General features: G+C 33.7%; 1 protein-coding gene across 1 annotated transcript in view; it reads right to left on the bottom strand.

Moving 5' to 3' along the window:
• Nucleotides 1-9564: 9564 nt before the first annotated feature.
• The window catches only part of LOC117107486 (E3 ubiquitin-protein ligase rnf213-alpha-like), a 71762-nt gene continuing 64193 nt past the window's right edge, over nucleotides 9565-17133 (bottom strand). The window contains exons 70-80 of the mRNA XM_033249184.1: nucleotides 16665-16699; nucleotides 16349-16446; nucleotides 15594-15756; nucleotides 14731-14899; nucleotides 14143-14243; nucleotides 13752-13997; nucleotides 13093-13231; nucleotides 12608-12691; nucleotides 11405-11585; nucleotides 10893-11172; nucleotides 9565-9573 (exon numbers count right to left, since the gene is read on the bottom strand). Coding sequence (XP_033105075.1) covers nucleotides 9565-9573; nucleotides 10893-11172; nucleotides 11405-11585; nucleotides 12608-12691; nucleotides 13093-13231; nucleotides 13752-13997; nucleotides 14143-14243; nucleotides 14731-14899; nucleotides 15594-15756; nucleotides 16349-16446; nucleotides 16665-16699 — 1505 coding nt within the window. The remainder of the gene's footprint in view (nucleotides 9574-10892; nucleotides 11173-11404; nucleotides 11586-12607; nucleotides 12692-13092; nucleotides 13232-13751; nucleotides 13998-14142; nucleotides 14244-14730; nucleotides 14900-15593; nucleotides 15757-16348; nucleotides 16447-16664; nucleotides 16700-17133) is intronic.

Raw genomic sequence — 17133 nt, 5'->3', positions numbered from 1 at the left:
TCGATTCAATCGTTTGTTACTCAATAAAAAGCAACAATACTAGAGTAGTAGGGTTTAAAGTTAACGTTACCACGGAGACGTTATTTGATATCTTTTGTCTTATCTGATAAAGCAATTCATGTTCATTGTCTAACCAGAGTGAGTTGATAACTCCCTACTCCAGTAGTTGTGTAACGAAAACATTTTGTTTGAAATCGTGTATGAGAAAACATTTACTGAAAAAATAGAATAGGTCCTATGCCAGTTTACAAAACAAGACCTTATTATGTTCTTGAAAGTACGTATGGCGAAATACTTTATTATTAAGATTCATTGTTTTACGAAGTAGTTTTAATAGCATAATTTTTAGTAAAGAAGTGTTTATTTTATCCTGCAAAATATTCTAAGTTGAAACTTTATTGCTTAGAAGAAATTTAATTTAACTATAGCTGTAACTTATCAAGAAACTTGATTTGTATCTTAGAATAAAGTATATAATTAATTAATCCTGCATTATAGTTATATATGTACGATTAAACAAGCGTACCTATTGCAAGACGATTATACGTTCCAGAAAAGTGATTGATTGGTTACCGTATTTAAATAATTAATTAATTAATAATTAAATCTAGGCATGAATGGAAATACATTGCTTTAAATATGTATCAATTTGCCAGTACTAAGTTGCCTAGTAATAATTAATTCAGTGAGAAACGTTCTCACAAGCGGGGTCCAGTGATACTCTTGGGAGAATAAAGAAAGTTTTGAAAGCCGCCAATTCAAGGATGTTATCAAATGCTGAAAATAGCCGACTGGCTTGATCTCTGTACATGGAAATTGTACGAAAATGTGCGATGGTTCAGGAATGTAGTTGTTACCCAAGTTTTTTGCCTATACAGACCTTATAATGTAGGGTCTGTGGCCATGGCCTATATTTTACGTGTTGTTTTCTTGTCTCTTAATTATTTTACACAAGCTTAATACAGACATTGAATATGATCATTAACCTCTGTTGTGTGTTATAACCGTATTATTGCTCGTTAAACCAGGTTGAACTTTTAATCAGTTGGTGAATTCGCATTAGGTTATTCATCAATCAGCAGACACTGCGCACTCGTTCTGCACGAATGGGCATTTTTTGCCCTATCTAAATACAAGAGTAACCACGGAAACGTGTATTTCTATTGTTATCTTCTCTATGTCTCTATGAAGGGCGTTTACAGTTAAAGTTCTGGATTTTAGGGCGATGTTTTCGTGCTTCAAATCAATCATTCGATCATTTAAGAACGTATAGGAATAGACATAATATACAACGAAACATAAAGCACCAAATACTGTAAACTTTAAACAATGACGGTCGGCACACTGTCAGCGTCGGTCGGAAATTTTGGGTGCCGGACGGGGCATAAATAATGTGACTTTTTGTGGCGTTTATATACTTTCTGCTTCAAAATCAATCAATCATTTAAGAACGTATTATAGGCCTAGACATAATATACAACGAAACATAAAGCATCAAAAATAATATGCATCGATACTGTAATATGAAAATAATAAAACCCTTTGGTTTGATTATCAACATATAAATTCGTTTGTTTCAAATAGATAAAACGAAATATATTATGAATCTTAAAACATTTATTAACTTACACAAACCTAATAAAATGTTTTGTTCGCAAACTCATCGCAGTATTAATTCCATTGAATTGCTTAAAACGACATTAATTAATAAATTTGCAGTAAAATACCTGATAATACAACACGATTATTAACATATGATTGCATATATAATGTACATTCGTTTGTTTTAAATAGATAAAACGAAATAGCCATAACAATAAAACACGAAATAATGGATACTGTAGCAGCAATAGCTTTGCGCCTACTTGGTGTTCCAAACAAATATATCTCGGCCGAACTACACTGTACTGGAGGATGGCCGCTATAGGTAGCGGCCGATATGGGCCTAATTCTGTACTGTAAGGGGGGGGATGGGGCGCTACTTATGTACTGTGTAGCGGATGACCACGAGGCATACATAATAAGACTAGGGCTAGGCCAGTGCAATAATATGTGATAGAAAGTACACTTTCAAAAGAAATAAATTAAAATAAAAAAATAAAAAAAAATAACTAAGAATAATTCAGTTGCAGAGGTACCTTGTACGTATTATACAATGCTTACAATGCGGCTCTTGTATCCCTAGCTAGGCAAGGCATCCATGTGCAAAGCAGTGGTGTTTGTTTATCCATGAAACAAGCACGCCGGGATAGTTTGCCTAACCAGGAAAAGGTGACGTAATCTAGCTTATGACGTATGCATGCTAACTATATTGTGACTTTAGTTATCATGGTAAAAATAGCTTAATACTAATAGGTCTAGTAGCTGATTAGTGAAATATTAATTATGCAAATGAGCGATTAACATATTCACACATGTACCAAAAACAATAGGCTCCGACTTCTTTTTGCCATCTTGCATTCTGCCAAGTTTGAAACCAATCAAACTTCATAAACCAGCTACTGTAGTGTTTAGTTATTATGGTAAAACTAGCCTAATAATTTAATTACCTGATACTGAAATATTATGCCAAAAAGAAAAAAAAAATTGTGTTGGCCACCTTTTGACAAAATCCCAAAAAATGGGTAGGCCTACCTAGGTCGGTAGGAAAACTTTTTTTTTTTTTACAACCAAATATGTGTTTTATGCCTAAAAATTAGAAAATAAAAAATACAACAATTTTGGATTCGCATCGCATACCATCCAGCAAAATAGGCTGGCCTTGTCCCCCTGGCCTAACCTTCAAGGCTATTATTATTAGTATTCCAGTGACCTTTTCTTTGACAGTTATGGATGTTTTTGTAAGAAAATTTGTAAAATTGTATAAGATGAATTATTGTTACTGTTATTATTATTATTATTTTTATTATATTAATCATATTGTCATATTTTAATGTTTAATATTTTAATCCATTCTGTAAGTGGCGGGTTTCCCGCTGTAGAATGAGAGTGTAAATAAATAAATAAAATAAATAAATAGAATGCCTTTTTTAAGATACATAGGCCTAGCAATGTCCCAAACGGCGCTCCGTATGCCTAGAAGCCCAAGCAAGCCCTGGTCATGTCATACAACAGGGGAAAACCGTTCAATGCCATACTATTACTAGGCCTAATAGTTTATAAATACCTCTCTGTGTGTGCGAGTGTGGTCACCGTGACCCGTGCGCGCGCCACACACCACGCTTGGTGTGTTGTTGTTGGCCTTCCTTCCTCGACGATCCTACGGTCCTGCCTAAAAATGGCCACTGGGCTCCTCACTTGACTTCTAGCTAGGCCTAATAACAAAATATTTTCTATTGATATCTTCCAATCCCGTGAAATTTGTGTTCATGCTCTCTCGATTCCGATCGCAATTTGGGCCAGTAAGCGATTTTTTTCGCGATTGTTTTTTTTATCGTAGGTAAGTTAAGGAAAACAAAATGAATTATTCATTAGAGTGTCCCAAGTACTTACTCGCGCATGCGCAATCTCGCTTCGCTGAACCTGCTGTATTGTATTTTCGCTGCGGTCTTCCGACGGCAACCAAAACAAGGAAGAGCGACCGCTCGCCAGGTCCGCGCGTTCCCCATTCTTGGCGCAAGTTATTATATCGGGTTTTTTGGAAGACCTAATAAGATAGAATTTTTTAAATAATTAGAATGTTTATCTGTACAAAAAAAACATCATTTAGAATGATCATTTGTACAAAATTAAAATATAGATAAATTGAAAAAAAAACCAAGGCGCGTTTCCAGCTCACGAACTTAAGTTCGTTAGAACACATCCTTAACCGACCGCGCCATTCATGCGACGTACCCTGTTAGTGGTAATGGCAATAGTAATTTTTAAATAATTAGAATGTTTATTTGTACAAAAAAAAAAAAAAAATCTAGATGTGTATAAGAGACAGGGTACCTTGTAAAAAAAAAAAAAAAACATTATTTAGAATGATCATTTGTACAAAGTTAAAATAATTAAAATTGAAAAATAAAAAATCTTAAAATTGGACACATGAAAATTGAATACCAAGACACGTTTCGAATTCACGACCTTAAGGCAGGCTCAGGTCGACACGGAACTCAACTCAACTCAACTCGTCGACATGAGCGCTCCGTGCAACTGAAAGTGTCGACCTGAGCCTGCCTTAAGTTATTTAGAACACATCCTAACCGAAAGTCTCGAGTTCGAATCGCGCCTCGGTGTTAATTTCCTTTTTTAATGAACTTGGATGAGAACTGTTTGACAAAATAAAAAAAAATAAATAAATACGCGATTCAAAGTTGCAACATGCGTTCCGAACTCACGCCCTTCTAATAGGTTCTTTAGAACACATCCTTAATCGACATGCACTATTGCGGTAGTGAGTGGTAAATGGCAGTACAGGGAGGAAGAGTGGGGGCGTGGGAGCCGCGGCTCTCCCCCTTTGTAAACAGTGTTAGAATTTCAAAGCTTGTTCTTGCAGCAAATATGGCTACACATTCTTTCCTGGGATCACTAAAAATAAATACTTCTATAAAATATGTAAATATGCATCAGCATATGTTATACATAGCTTGGTGTTGATTTAAATACTGCAAAATTACTAATTGACTCATCTACTGTGGTTTGTGACCCGTAGGCCTACTCCAATAGAAAACCCACCATAAACTTCTATCAATGAAAATCACCCGCTAACCCGAAAGTAACCCAGTGAAATATTTGTTAATCAATTTTTTACGGTACACAATAATGCAAAAATTTAAATTTTCGGATTTATAACGACTATACTTCTCAAGGGGTGGATTTAGAAAACATGCTTAACAAAAAAAAATCAACTTAAATTTGCCTTAAATCCATATATCCCCCAGGCTATGTCTTTTAAATACAAAAACATGATATTGTATGGTTCAGTTTGGTTTCTATCCTTTTAATTTGCAGGCATTTAAAAGTTTTGTTTAATAATACTCAGTACTAGTAGTAGAGGTAATAATAATAATGATGATGATGACGATTATGATAATAGATAATAATAATAATAATATTAAAAATTTTGCTAAAGGTGAAAAGGAAACCTTTGATTTGTCAATCATAATTATTATTTTAGTTAAAGTTAGTACAGTTGGGCCTGAATATTAAGTAGATCTCTATGGTTGCCAAAAATCCCTGATAAAAGATCGTGAGAAATTTGTTGGCTCTTCGTTTTGATTATAATATGGTGATGTGATGATGATAAATGTACTACATAAAAGTGTCATTTCCGACCTTCTGAGGTACTATTTCCTCAAATTTTCCCACCTGAGCCCCAATAATGTTGGGGCTGAGGTGGTTGCAAAATCATGGCTTTGAAGTATGTAAGGTACATACATCAAAGACAGTGTTTTTAAGCTTTTTTTTCTGTGGTACATCACACATATTAATAAGACCTCTATGGTTGCCGAAAATCCGTTATAAAAAATCACGAGAAATTTGTTGGAGCTTTATATAATGGTGATGTGATGATGATGAATTTTACTAAAAGTGTCATTTCTGGCCATCTAGAGGAGAGCTACTATTTCCTAAAATTTTCGCACCAGGCTAGAAGTATATAATATATGCCCTATGCTAGGCCCCATTTATTTGTTATTTTAATGAAAACTTGCTTATAATTTATTACAGCATAACACGGACGTCTTACAGCAAGCATCAACACCCCACCGATAATCCAACCTTCACTCCTCGTACTCCTCACTCCCCGCGAGGTGAAAATCGAGAAAGCTGCAGCGAAATAAGTTAGGCAAAGCGCGATTGCGCATGCGCTTAATACCTCTGGACACTAATGAATAATGATTTTTGCTCAACTTATCACGAAAAAACATTTCGTAGAAAGTGGTTTTCCCATTTCATAATTTTAGTTTTGCACATTGGAAAATCCAAAACCAAATCGGGCTTGCCTAACGCCGCCAATATATGGCCTATAAACTCATAGACCCCACATTTTATATTATTTTTTCCTCTTAAAATATAGTTTTTAAGTAATTCTACAGAATCGTTTCAACGTCAACTCTTTTTATAATTTATAGGCCTATGCATCAATGAAATAATTGATATTCTTGATACTGTTAAATTTCATTCCCTAAATGAATGGTCTCAACCACAAATTTACTCGTCGTTGTTATCTCATCACGCGTTGTTCCTATAGTGACTATCTTATTTATTCAGCATTGAGTCCTCTTATTGAGGGTCGGAATGGCCAACAAACAATGCAAACATACAATGTCGATAATGACCCTGAAAAGGCTTAATAGACTCAGTAATAACATGAGAATATTGTCGAATGAAATTTACATTAATCCAAATTATGCTACGTTGTGCTACGAATTCATGAAATTATGCGTAGCATACATAAATGCTACTACAGGGTCCAAAGAATGCCAAAAAGCATAATGCCTACGAATGGCCAATATGGTTATATAGGTACATGTGTCATGCGTTAATGATAAGCATGCGGTATTCTTGGGAATTTATATTTTCAAAGATTTTTACCGGTATGCCTAGGCCTATATATATACTTTTCCTGATATTTGGAACACTTTCATGGTAGTACAATCTCATCTTATTTATTTTTGTATCTGCTATGTGTTATGCAACGTTGCAATGCTATAAAATAGTTGTGAAAATATGTTTCATAATAATAATAATAATAATAATAATAATAATAATAATAATAATAATAATAATAATATTTATAAAGCGCACAATCCACTGCAGTTAGTGCTCAAGGCGCTACAGGAGGAAGGAACCAAAATTACCATGACCTCCGTTATTAGGGAAACATCTCTAATTTTGTTAAAAGCACTGAAGCAAACTTATCAGATTACTCAGATATCAGACTGATATCGTTCAATGCGGATTTAAAAGATTTACTAAAGAAAAAAAAAAACCCAGAGGTGACGGAACTAGGGGGTGCTGTGTTATGGAGAGTAATGTGTGACCTAACAACTGGTTAGCTAACAATATGCCAATACATGAACACCTGGGAAGGAAGGTTCAATCAAATCGTTGCCCAGCAAACGTCTGTACTGTGGGGGGGGGGGGATGGGGCGCTACTTATGTACTGTGTAGCGGATGACGATGAGGCATACATAATAAGACTAGGGCTAGGCCAGTGCAATAATATGTGATAGAAAGTACACTTTCAAAAGAAATAAATAAAAATAAAAAAACAAAAACAAATAACTAAGAATAATTCAGTTGCAGAGGTACCTTGTACCTATTATACAATGCTTACAATGCGGCTCTTGTATCCCTAGCTAGGACAAGGCATCCATGTGCAAAGCAGTGGTGTTTGTTTATGCATGAAAAAAGCATGCCGGGATAGTTTGCCTAACCAGGAAAAGGTGACGTAATCTAGCTTATGACGTATGCATGCTAACTATATTGTGAGTGTGACGTCACCAAAAATGAATATTTTCTATTATAACCAAAATATTAATAACTACAAGGTTTCTGGGCGCAAATTCCCTTAATACGAATTAAGGCTTGCACAATATCCTTGCCATACAAATTACAGCTCCCACTGACGTCTCAGTCGAGAAATACGGGTAGCTGAAGTTTTTCTCGCAAATCTGACTACGAAACCATACTGGTATCCAAATAAATTTCACGTTCCACTTTTGACCCTGATTTGTGCTTTGCACTCCCCGCTGAGGGCGGCGTTCCGGGAACCCCGCGTCAAGTGAGAACATTAAAAGATGTTTTTCATACTGCTTTTTTACACGTGGTTAATATTTATTCATGAGATATCATACTTACTCATAGACATGGGAAAAATTGTTTATGCAAACAAGAGAAAATTGAAACTTCATATTTTTTCTACTGTATTTTGGTTTATTCAATAATAAACAAAATGGGGATTGTCCAACTGGACTCCCATAATACATATTAATCCATGCAATAATGCTACAATAACAATGATTTATTAATTATATCTAGCAATCTCTAATACTGTATTACGTAGTAACATTTTCAACTGGTGTGAATTTGAATAGATGTACTGCCTTATACAAACTTGAGTAAATGTTATTTAAAAAATAAGATGTAGAAAGACTTGAGAAGATGCAGAAAGACAAATCACAAATGTATACAGTATATAGATACATACACTGGAAAAAATAACCAGCAGTATAATTTAAGTACAGTATACAGTAACTAACACAAATAAAATTACTGGATACAGAATAACTATTGCATCATTAATTATGAAAAGTCTTACCATGTTTCTATAATTGAACTGGTATTTTCTCTGTATATTTTTGATTTATAATTGTTACAGCTAAATTGTTTTTTTGAGTCATACAAGGGAGGTGGTACTACACATCCTTGTCATACTTTTTCTAGATTAATTGTTTAATTAATGTTTTATTTTTTTTTATTTGTATCTTACTTTCATCAGTACATGTTTTGTGTCCTCTTTGCTAGGCATGACTATTACAAATGTTTGCTTTTTGATTATGCCTCCTTCAATTTAATTAATGTCTTTCTTTGTATCTACAGTGTTTGAAGAAAATAAAGATTTCCGTGTTAAAATCATTTGAATTATTGTATTATTACTATTAAAAATTGTATTTGGCATTTTAGAAATAATTAACAAAGTAATGCATTAAAGCTCAGTTACAGTAAGTACTAAAATACAAACTAAGTAATTTTCAAGGCGAGTAATAACTATAAGCAAAGCATTTTCTCATATTTACACTGATAGACATCAAGATTTTAAAATAACATCAGTTTTGCAACATTTCTTTTGTCCTTAAATTACAGAAAAAATATTATCAAATGTCAATTGTTATATTATATTTTTGATAATAAAATAATATGATGAATTAAAATTACAACACATTATATCCTGCATGTTCAGGAATGTTACTTGAAATCTATAAAGCCCACTTATCCATTACAATCATTGTTTAGTCCAATTCTTTTTTAACACATACGTGCTAAATTTAAATTCTTCATCAAGCACTGAATTTAGGTGCTTTTAGTGACATGGCACCCTCTACCAGCTCTACTGATAAATCAATTTTTTTGAAGAATTGTATTTTAAAGCAAAATTAAAAATTGAAAAAATAGTTCTGAAATTTGAAATACTGTATGTTGGTACAATGAAATTATATCAAATAACCTAATCGTAAGCAATCTAAAAACTGCATTACCATTAATGAAACCATTGCGTATCTACATTATTTTAACTTTTAGTGTTTTATCTAAAATTGTTAACTGAATTAAACAAGAACAAGATCATATATTTTTATTCATTAAGATAAAGTTGGTATGTGAGTTAATATGACGTGTGACTTAGTGTGAGTTGTCTTCTGTTCTGCATTGGTACAAGATTAGCCTTGCACAGACTGTCTGCAGTGAAACTGTGCAATGGCCTTCCAAGTTTCGACAGCTTGACTCAATAATAGTGTGTCTGGGAACAGATCCAGGCCAGGAATCTCACTATTTTCATTTTTATTTCTATGTGCTTCCAGTGTGTAGGATATCCTGTAAAGAAAGAGATTTCTTATTTTAACAACAGTACAGTATTAATTAGCCTTTCTGAGAAGTAAAATACAATATATGGCAAACATGTCAAAAGAATTCAGGTTGGTATTAAAGAATAAAATTTAAAGTTGAATACTGTAATACTGTACATAAATCAGCGGTGAAGTTGGTGGTCTGCGAGTGAGATACTTACCTGAATAAACTGATTAATGCTTATTTTCATGTAGTCGTCCATTCAGTAAATCGGAAGAGGATGTGGTACATACTTGCAATGTGGAATGAATGTTATGGATGCGGGAGAAAAGAAAACTATGAGAGATAACCTGAGGAGACGACAGTCTAGGACAAGATCCACAATACCATTGGTGGGGGCTGGGGGGGCCAACCTCCCTTCCCCCACCAGTCGCCTAGCTACATAAAAACTTGCCCTTTACATGAAAAATTGAACCTAGAAACTTTACGATGCGACTTAAAAACTCTGGGCACTGTAGATTGAACGAATGGGGAGGCCCTGAATTGGTAAGGAGGCAGCCAATTGGTTGGATGAGTAGCTACATGAAAATATGCATTGTTCGGTTCATCCAGTATTCATGAAACGGTCTGCAAATCAAATATAAGTGGTGCTGCACCCAGTATAGCTGGAACCTGGTCTGATCATATACTACAGACTTCCTCTTCCATATAAATGTGTGCTTTTTCTACAGGAACTTTTCAAGCTAATGAGATACTGTATGTCTTTTGAATTGACTGTGCTGCCTACTTTCATTTTTTTGTTGTTGCAAGAAATAACAATATCTTCCTGTTTGATTATTCTTTGTTTTGCCAAGGTTCATGACAATATAACTCACGATTTTATTTTATTTTATTCAATTTCCAGGTGAAAAAACAAAATTTTAATACATAAAACAACAGTACAATCAGCACCTGATGTGTAAAGCGCAGGGGCGGATTTGGGGGGGGGGGCGGCCCGGCCCCGCCCCCCCCCTTTTTGGGAGGTAAAAAAAGGGGGGAAAAAAAGAAAAAAAGAAAGAAAAGAAAAAAGTGATAGCCCACAACGCTTCAAATGTTATTTTCCGGCGTCTAGAACACAAAAATTTCGCGGGGGAATGCCCCCGGACCCCCTAGGACATTGTTGTCTCGATCAGCCCAAATTTCGGGCCCCCCTTTTCGACATCTCTGGATCCGGCCCTGACCATCCCAAGTGTCATTAAACTCAATACTAACTGATCAATCAAAACTGGCCCAGGAACATGTGCTGTCCTTTTGTGAGCTTATAACAATATCAACAGGTGGGGTTTAACAGAAAGGTCAATTAACACCCAGCAAAATATTGTTCCCAACAATAAATGAAAGTGTTGGTAATATCTACTTACCTGCGGTATCTTGTCTCTCAGATTTTCAAATATAGAGGCATTCCTGACGTCTTGTCGGAAAAATAATTGATCAAATTTGCGATCAATAGATGCACGCCCCCTGACAAACCTCTCAATGAGTTGCAGCTCTAAACCTTGCAGGTTGTATTCAATTTTATTTTCCGCCATTGGTCTTACAATGTATTGGCACTGGGATAGAATCAGTGGAAGCAGGTCACGGTCTGGATCATACGCAATCAGGTGTGACATAAGCAGGTCAGATGGATCAACTTTGACTTTGCTGAAAAAAGAATGACATCATTATGGTAACATTTGATCTTCAGTGAGTGTCTTAATACAATAATGGATGGTCATTGTAATTCCTAAAGGTGAACAGTTTAAACTAAATTTTAATTATGTAGTAAATAATTTGCTGTCAGAAGTTTAATGTTTGAATGTTCCCTTATAGTAATTAGTTGAAATTCATTCATTATATTGTAGAGACAGACTTAAATAATTTTTAAAAATATTACCTCATCTGTAAATGTTTGATACTATGGTATCTGTCTAGAAATTCATTTTGTGTAAAGATGAGGAAGTCAACAAGACCAGTAGCACACAGACCAGAGTCTCGCCTCGTTGGTAGCAACATCGCTATGTTACTCTCATGTGACATGACCTCTGAACAACACTCTTTTGGGATAGGCAACTTCACTGAAAGGTAAACATCAACATTTATATGAAATTATGTTCATTATTATTAATAACAAAGAGTGGACTTCATTCTTTCACATGCATAAGGCAGTTAAAAACCTGAGAGATTTGAAATGTGTGAGTGACTACATTTTTAAGCTGTTTTAAAACAATTTCAGAGAGTGTTTATTGACAACATCATGTACATAACAAAAATATTTTAATATAGCCACATACAATTTGTGTTTCAATGTAGGCCTATGTTTAATCTGAGCACCCGAACTATGCCTATGTACACATTTCATTACTCAAACAGACAAAAAATGAATAGGCCTAGGCATACTGATCAATTTTTAGTTAAGCGTCAGTGTATTTTAAATACATTTTCCCCTGAATTAAATTCGTTATCACGCATACTTGTGCTAAATGCGTGACAAATTTGTGATCACATATGTGTTTTGGCAAAATGCGTGTTTCAACCAAAATCACTTTAAAATGCGGGACCGTCCCGCATGATGCCAGATGGTTGGTAACTATGATACGGGCTAAAATGCATGTAGAACCAATGGCTTAAATGTCTCATCTGAATGATGGTGCACTATTGTAAACTTGTTCGCCAGCTAAACCATAAGGAGAACAGCGATAGAAATTGAACGAGAGACCAGACGTTTGGAAGGACTACCACAGTTCAGTGCACAAACAGTAACTAACAACAGATCAGCCGATTGAGTTTCAATGTTAAATATTGTACTATCTAAATCTTTAGTAAATTCAGAATAGGTTTTTTTTTTTTTTTAAATTAATAATAGTTTTAAATTTCTTTATTTCGGTATTGAAATATGTATGATTCTCTTGACTTTCAATGTTAAATATTGTACTATCTAAATCTTTAGTAAATTCAGAATAGGTTTTTTTTTTTTTTTTTTTAATTAATAATAGTTTTAAATTTCTTTATTTTGATATTGAAATCAAATTTAAATTTGCAATCTCACATCATAATAAATTGTTCTATTGTCATTAAAAAATAAAAACTGGCCCACTACCTGTCAATGCGACATCTAGTTTGACAGAATTCCAGACATCAATAAATGTGTCAATCAATCTCTTAAACTCTTCTCTCTCTGTTACTGCAATGGCAAGAGAAAAAAAAGACATTTAGTGTACTACCCCAGTAAAATATTAAACATTATTTTTTCAACCTTCAATGCTATAAAAGTTTAATACTATAAAGTATATATTTAAATATATTAAAAATGACATAATTAACATAATTTTCTATTTTCAATAATGATGGTGATAATGATGACAATGAGGATGATGAAGCTGTTAGTGATGAAGTTAATGATGATGATGTTAATATCTATGATGGTAACAATTCTGATGATGTTGATTCAACTCTTACAATCCACATATATCCTAATTCACACTTTACCCTGTTACTGTAATCCATTATTATACTTTTAGAAATACTTTTTGATTTATAATGCTGAAGATGGTACTCATTTATGATTATGCTAGCTTTGATTACCATGTATTTGATCCAAAAATCTGGAAATGTTCAAGTTGATAGCTTCTGCAGAGTCAATGTGCCTGTTGTATTTGTTGATTAGGAGACGCTGAAGTCGTATAATGTCAGGCAAATGTCGCACAACTCTAAGATGCTTCTCCTGTGCATAAACAGTAATAAAGTAGTAAATAATCGCTCCAAAAGATTTAAAAACTAGACAATCAGACAGTGTTTTATTTACTAAATTCCTGATAACATAATCTTCCATGAAAATCTATTGCTGTGCAATGAATGATTAACACAGACGGAAAAACAATAGTGCCACAGGCCTATAAATTTTCATTTTTATTTTCCGGAAGTGGACAGCAGGAGTCTAAAACCCCGAAGCACAAGGTTGAAAACCTGAGCTGCAAACCTCCCCACCCCCTCTTCCTCAAACATTAATCTGAATAATATAACATGTTGGTTGACATGCTTGCATTTCAAATTTTCGAGATTCAAATTCCAAAACTCCAAGTCAATTCTAAAATATAAAACCTGCAGTATGATGATACCTAGCATAGAGTATCTCCGTTGTGATTATGACAATAAAGGTAGGTTATTGTATCTAATCCTATTTACATCCTACATTTCACAAGAAAGAGCTGCAAAGATGCAAGTGAAAGAAAGTGGATAATAACCTTTTCCATAAATAGTCTGAGGACTTGCAGTGAAGCGCCATCTTCTTCATTTGCCAAAGCTTGATGGATGCACTGAATGGTGATACGACTACGGTACTGCCATACGTGCGATGTCTCCACCAGCTTACCCAGGTCCTCAGGCTTCACAACATTTGACGTGTGCAGCAGTCGCATCAGAGGATCATCGCTGAGACGTTTGTCAGAGACCAGAGTCTGATTTGATCGGTCGATCATTTCATTAAGTCCCTACAGATTAGTTTAATAATTTCAATTTCAGTTATTTTAATCATTAATTGGAAACGAATATTAAGCACCATTAGTTAATTATGAATATCATCAGTAACAAAATCATCATTATTACTGCTATACAGTATAATAATCTTAATCCTACCTGGAGCAGAGGTGTGATGTACGCAGCTGTAAAATTTTCCTCCCATTTTTTTCGACATTGCTTCGATGACAACAGTTGTTGAAAGCCAGATTGAAAGTGTGCTAGAAAAATATTTTATTGTGAAAATATATTACTTTTGTTGTATTAAGAATTAAGCCCACAAACATGCACAAATTCTACAATTTGTTGTTTAGCCGCAGCTCAGTACAACCAAGGTAAAGTTACTCTTTCTCCTTGTGAAAATTAATCCAATTTCAAACATAACTTTTCACTTTAAACACTGAATCACTGTAATATCATTATTTTTCATTAAATTTTGAAATTTATATTAATTCTTATTATATATTTTCTTTAAATTTGTTTTATTGTTACATTGTTTTGTCTGCTATAAATGCAATCAAAATTAGTATTATCAATGTTGCAGTTGCTGTCACTGCCAACACTGCTGTGGTAATCATCATTATCATAATCAGCATTATTATTATTGTTATTGTTATTATTATTATATCATCATCATCATTACTATTGTTATAATTGAATTAATTATTAATATTGCTATTATACAATTTCTATTTTCTAGGACTTTACCTGGGACTCTTTTGTGCAAAATGTTGTCAATAACTTTGTGAAGGATGAAGATGCAATCATCCCTGTTCTTGCCTGTTGCTATTGACAACAACCTTACATCATTATGCAGATGTTGCCATAGAAACTCAAGCACATTAAGTGGAGCTGGTTTGATTATATTGATGATTGGCTGAAATAGAAATAAGAATTTTTTTTCCACATATTTAAATAAAAATTATGTGTAACCTAATAAACTAAACAAATTAAGTATTTGAAAGCAAAATTTTGTTTTCAAATTGAGGTAAGACCTAGAAAATACTTTTCCTGCCAATCTAAAAACACAAATACAGTTCCCATGTTAAAGAGCTTTCGATTGCATGATGACGTAGGACGTACAATGCATTGACGTCACATGAATTCATCTGCGCATACGATCTCGCAGTTTCATGGATTTTAGGATGCAATTTGCTGAACTCCATTTTGTTCAGAAAATGTAGGATGGTCAAGCATGAGTGAATCTGTTCTAGCGTTGCATATTTGCACACATTGATAGCTCCCCGTTCTTAGAAAATAGGACCAACTGTATATTAACTGGTAACCAATTTATGAATTTTTTTTATAAAAAAAGTGTTCGACTCAGCAAAAATGTAATTGTTTTCATCACATGCTCGAAGTTGATTGCAGAGTTATTGTTCTTAAAAAATTATTTTCATATTAGACCGGATTGAGACATTTATTTGTATTTTATTCACACTTAACAACAAAACCCTTGTGATGCTAGTAAACTGTGCATGCAGACTGTTTTGCATGTTCATTTATTTATTTATTTTTTAACTTAGGACAAAGTCTACTGAAAGGTAAGGTAATATACTATAATTCCTAACCTGTGGTCCCTGTTGGCATTCTGTTCCTAGTAGCATGCTAGCATGCAACAAGAACCGGACAACAGCAGTTGCCATGCAGTTCATTGTTCGTTCACACACAATCTGGTTGCCCTGTTGAATCTGTGGGTTTCCAAGCACATGACCAGTGGACGTTGTATCAACCCTGTTTGAAAAAGCAAACATATATTTTAAATAGAACATATATAAATATAAAATTCATTAATCCGTTAATGGTTATATGGTACCACTGCATTAGGCGATATTTAGTGGGTAGTCGAACACATCACTTAAGTGACTGCTGCTGATACCAAGGTGTATGTTTACAAAATAAACTTTATAATATAAGGGACTATTTAAATCCTCAAAATATACAAGTCAAATTTTATATGTGGCATCATGTTACTATAAGACACATTGTCGTATGTTCTTGATTAAATTATTATTATTAAATACTTATAAATTATTCAAAAGGTAATTTTTCTTCCATTTACAATAAACGTATTACTGCAATGACATAATGGCTGTTCTAATATTATAAATGTAGCAAAAATGCCATTCGACATATACAGTATATGGCCTAAAAAATAATCTTGCATTTGGTATCTATAAACTATTGAGTAATGACACACTCCAAGATCGATCTTTTTGCTAGTTATTATTACAGTAATATTTAAATTTAAAGTGTTCAATATAAATAAGTATTACAGGTAATGACAATTAGTCAATCCTGTACATAATGGTAAAGATTAAAGTACATGTTTGCTTCCGTGTTCCCAGAATGAGCTCGATGTTGTTCTCCTCCAATCTGCGCATTGCACTCCGGACATCGTCCTGTTGCATACGGTCTGCCGCACTGAAAATATAAAATTATGATTATTTTAATAATGCTGGAATATTTGAATTTTATAATCATAAAATTTAAGTTCTATTAAAACTTTAAAAATCTACTTGCAAACTATTTGTAAAACTATCTTGACTTTTTTTAACAGCTGTAGATGCTGCTCTACATTTCTTATAAATAAAATAAAATCTTGTTACAAATGCTGAAGTTTTTTACTCCAGTGTACTCACATCTCCTATGGTGTATAGATGACCACTTGGACATTCTGTTAATGAAAGAAAGTGATTACGGGAAAGAACGTACTGAAAATTTTTAGATCTAAATAAAACCAAAAACTTTAGGTTAGGCTGGTTAATATTAGCAATTAGCAAGAACATGGCAAAAAAAGAGAAATACATAAATTGTTTTGTAACTTTGGGAGTATGGAACCTTAAACTTTTGTTACAGTGATTTAGTTCACTACTCCCTGTGTTGACTGTATGTGTTTGTTTTTGTATTGTTTGTGGCAATAAAGAATAAGAATAAAGTTGTAGTAGCTAGGTTGTTATAGAATGCAGAAATGTTAATGTATGGTTGTGGAAAAACAATTAATATACTGACATACGTTTTATGCTTATGTTTATCAATATAAGCTTTTGTCAGTCAATTCAGGCATTGTTTTTGTTATTGGTAATAGGTATACATTATACTGATAATATG

The sequence above is a fragment of the Anneissia japonica genome, unplaced genomic scaffold (assembly GCF_011630105.1).
Source record: "Anneissia japonica isolate Jap-2015-1 unplaced genomic scaffold, ASM1163010v1 scaffold284800_len683186_cov164, whole genome shotgun sequence".
In the NCBI taxonomy this organism is placed as follows: Eukaryota; Metazoa; Echinodermata; class Crinoidea; order Comatulida; family Comatulidae; genus Anneissia; species Anneissia japonica.
The sequence above is the reverse complement of the archived record's forward strand: the minus strand, read 5'-3'. Positions and strand labels throughout refer to the sequence as shown.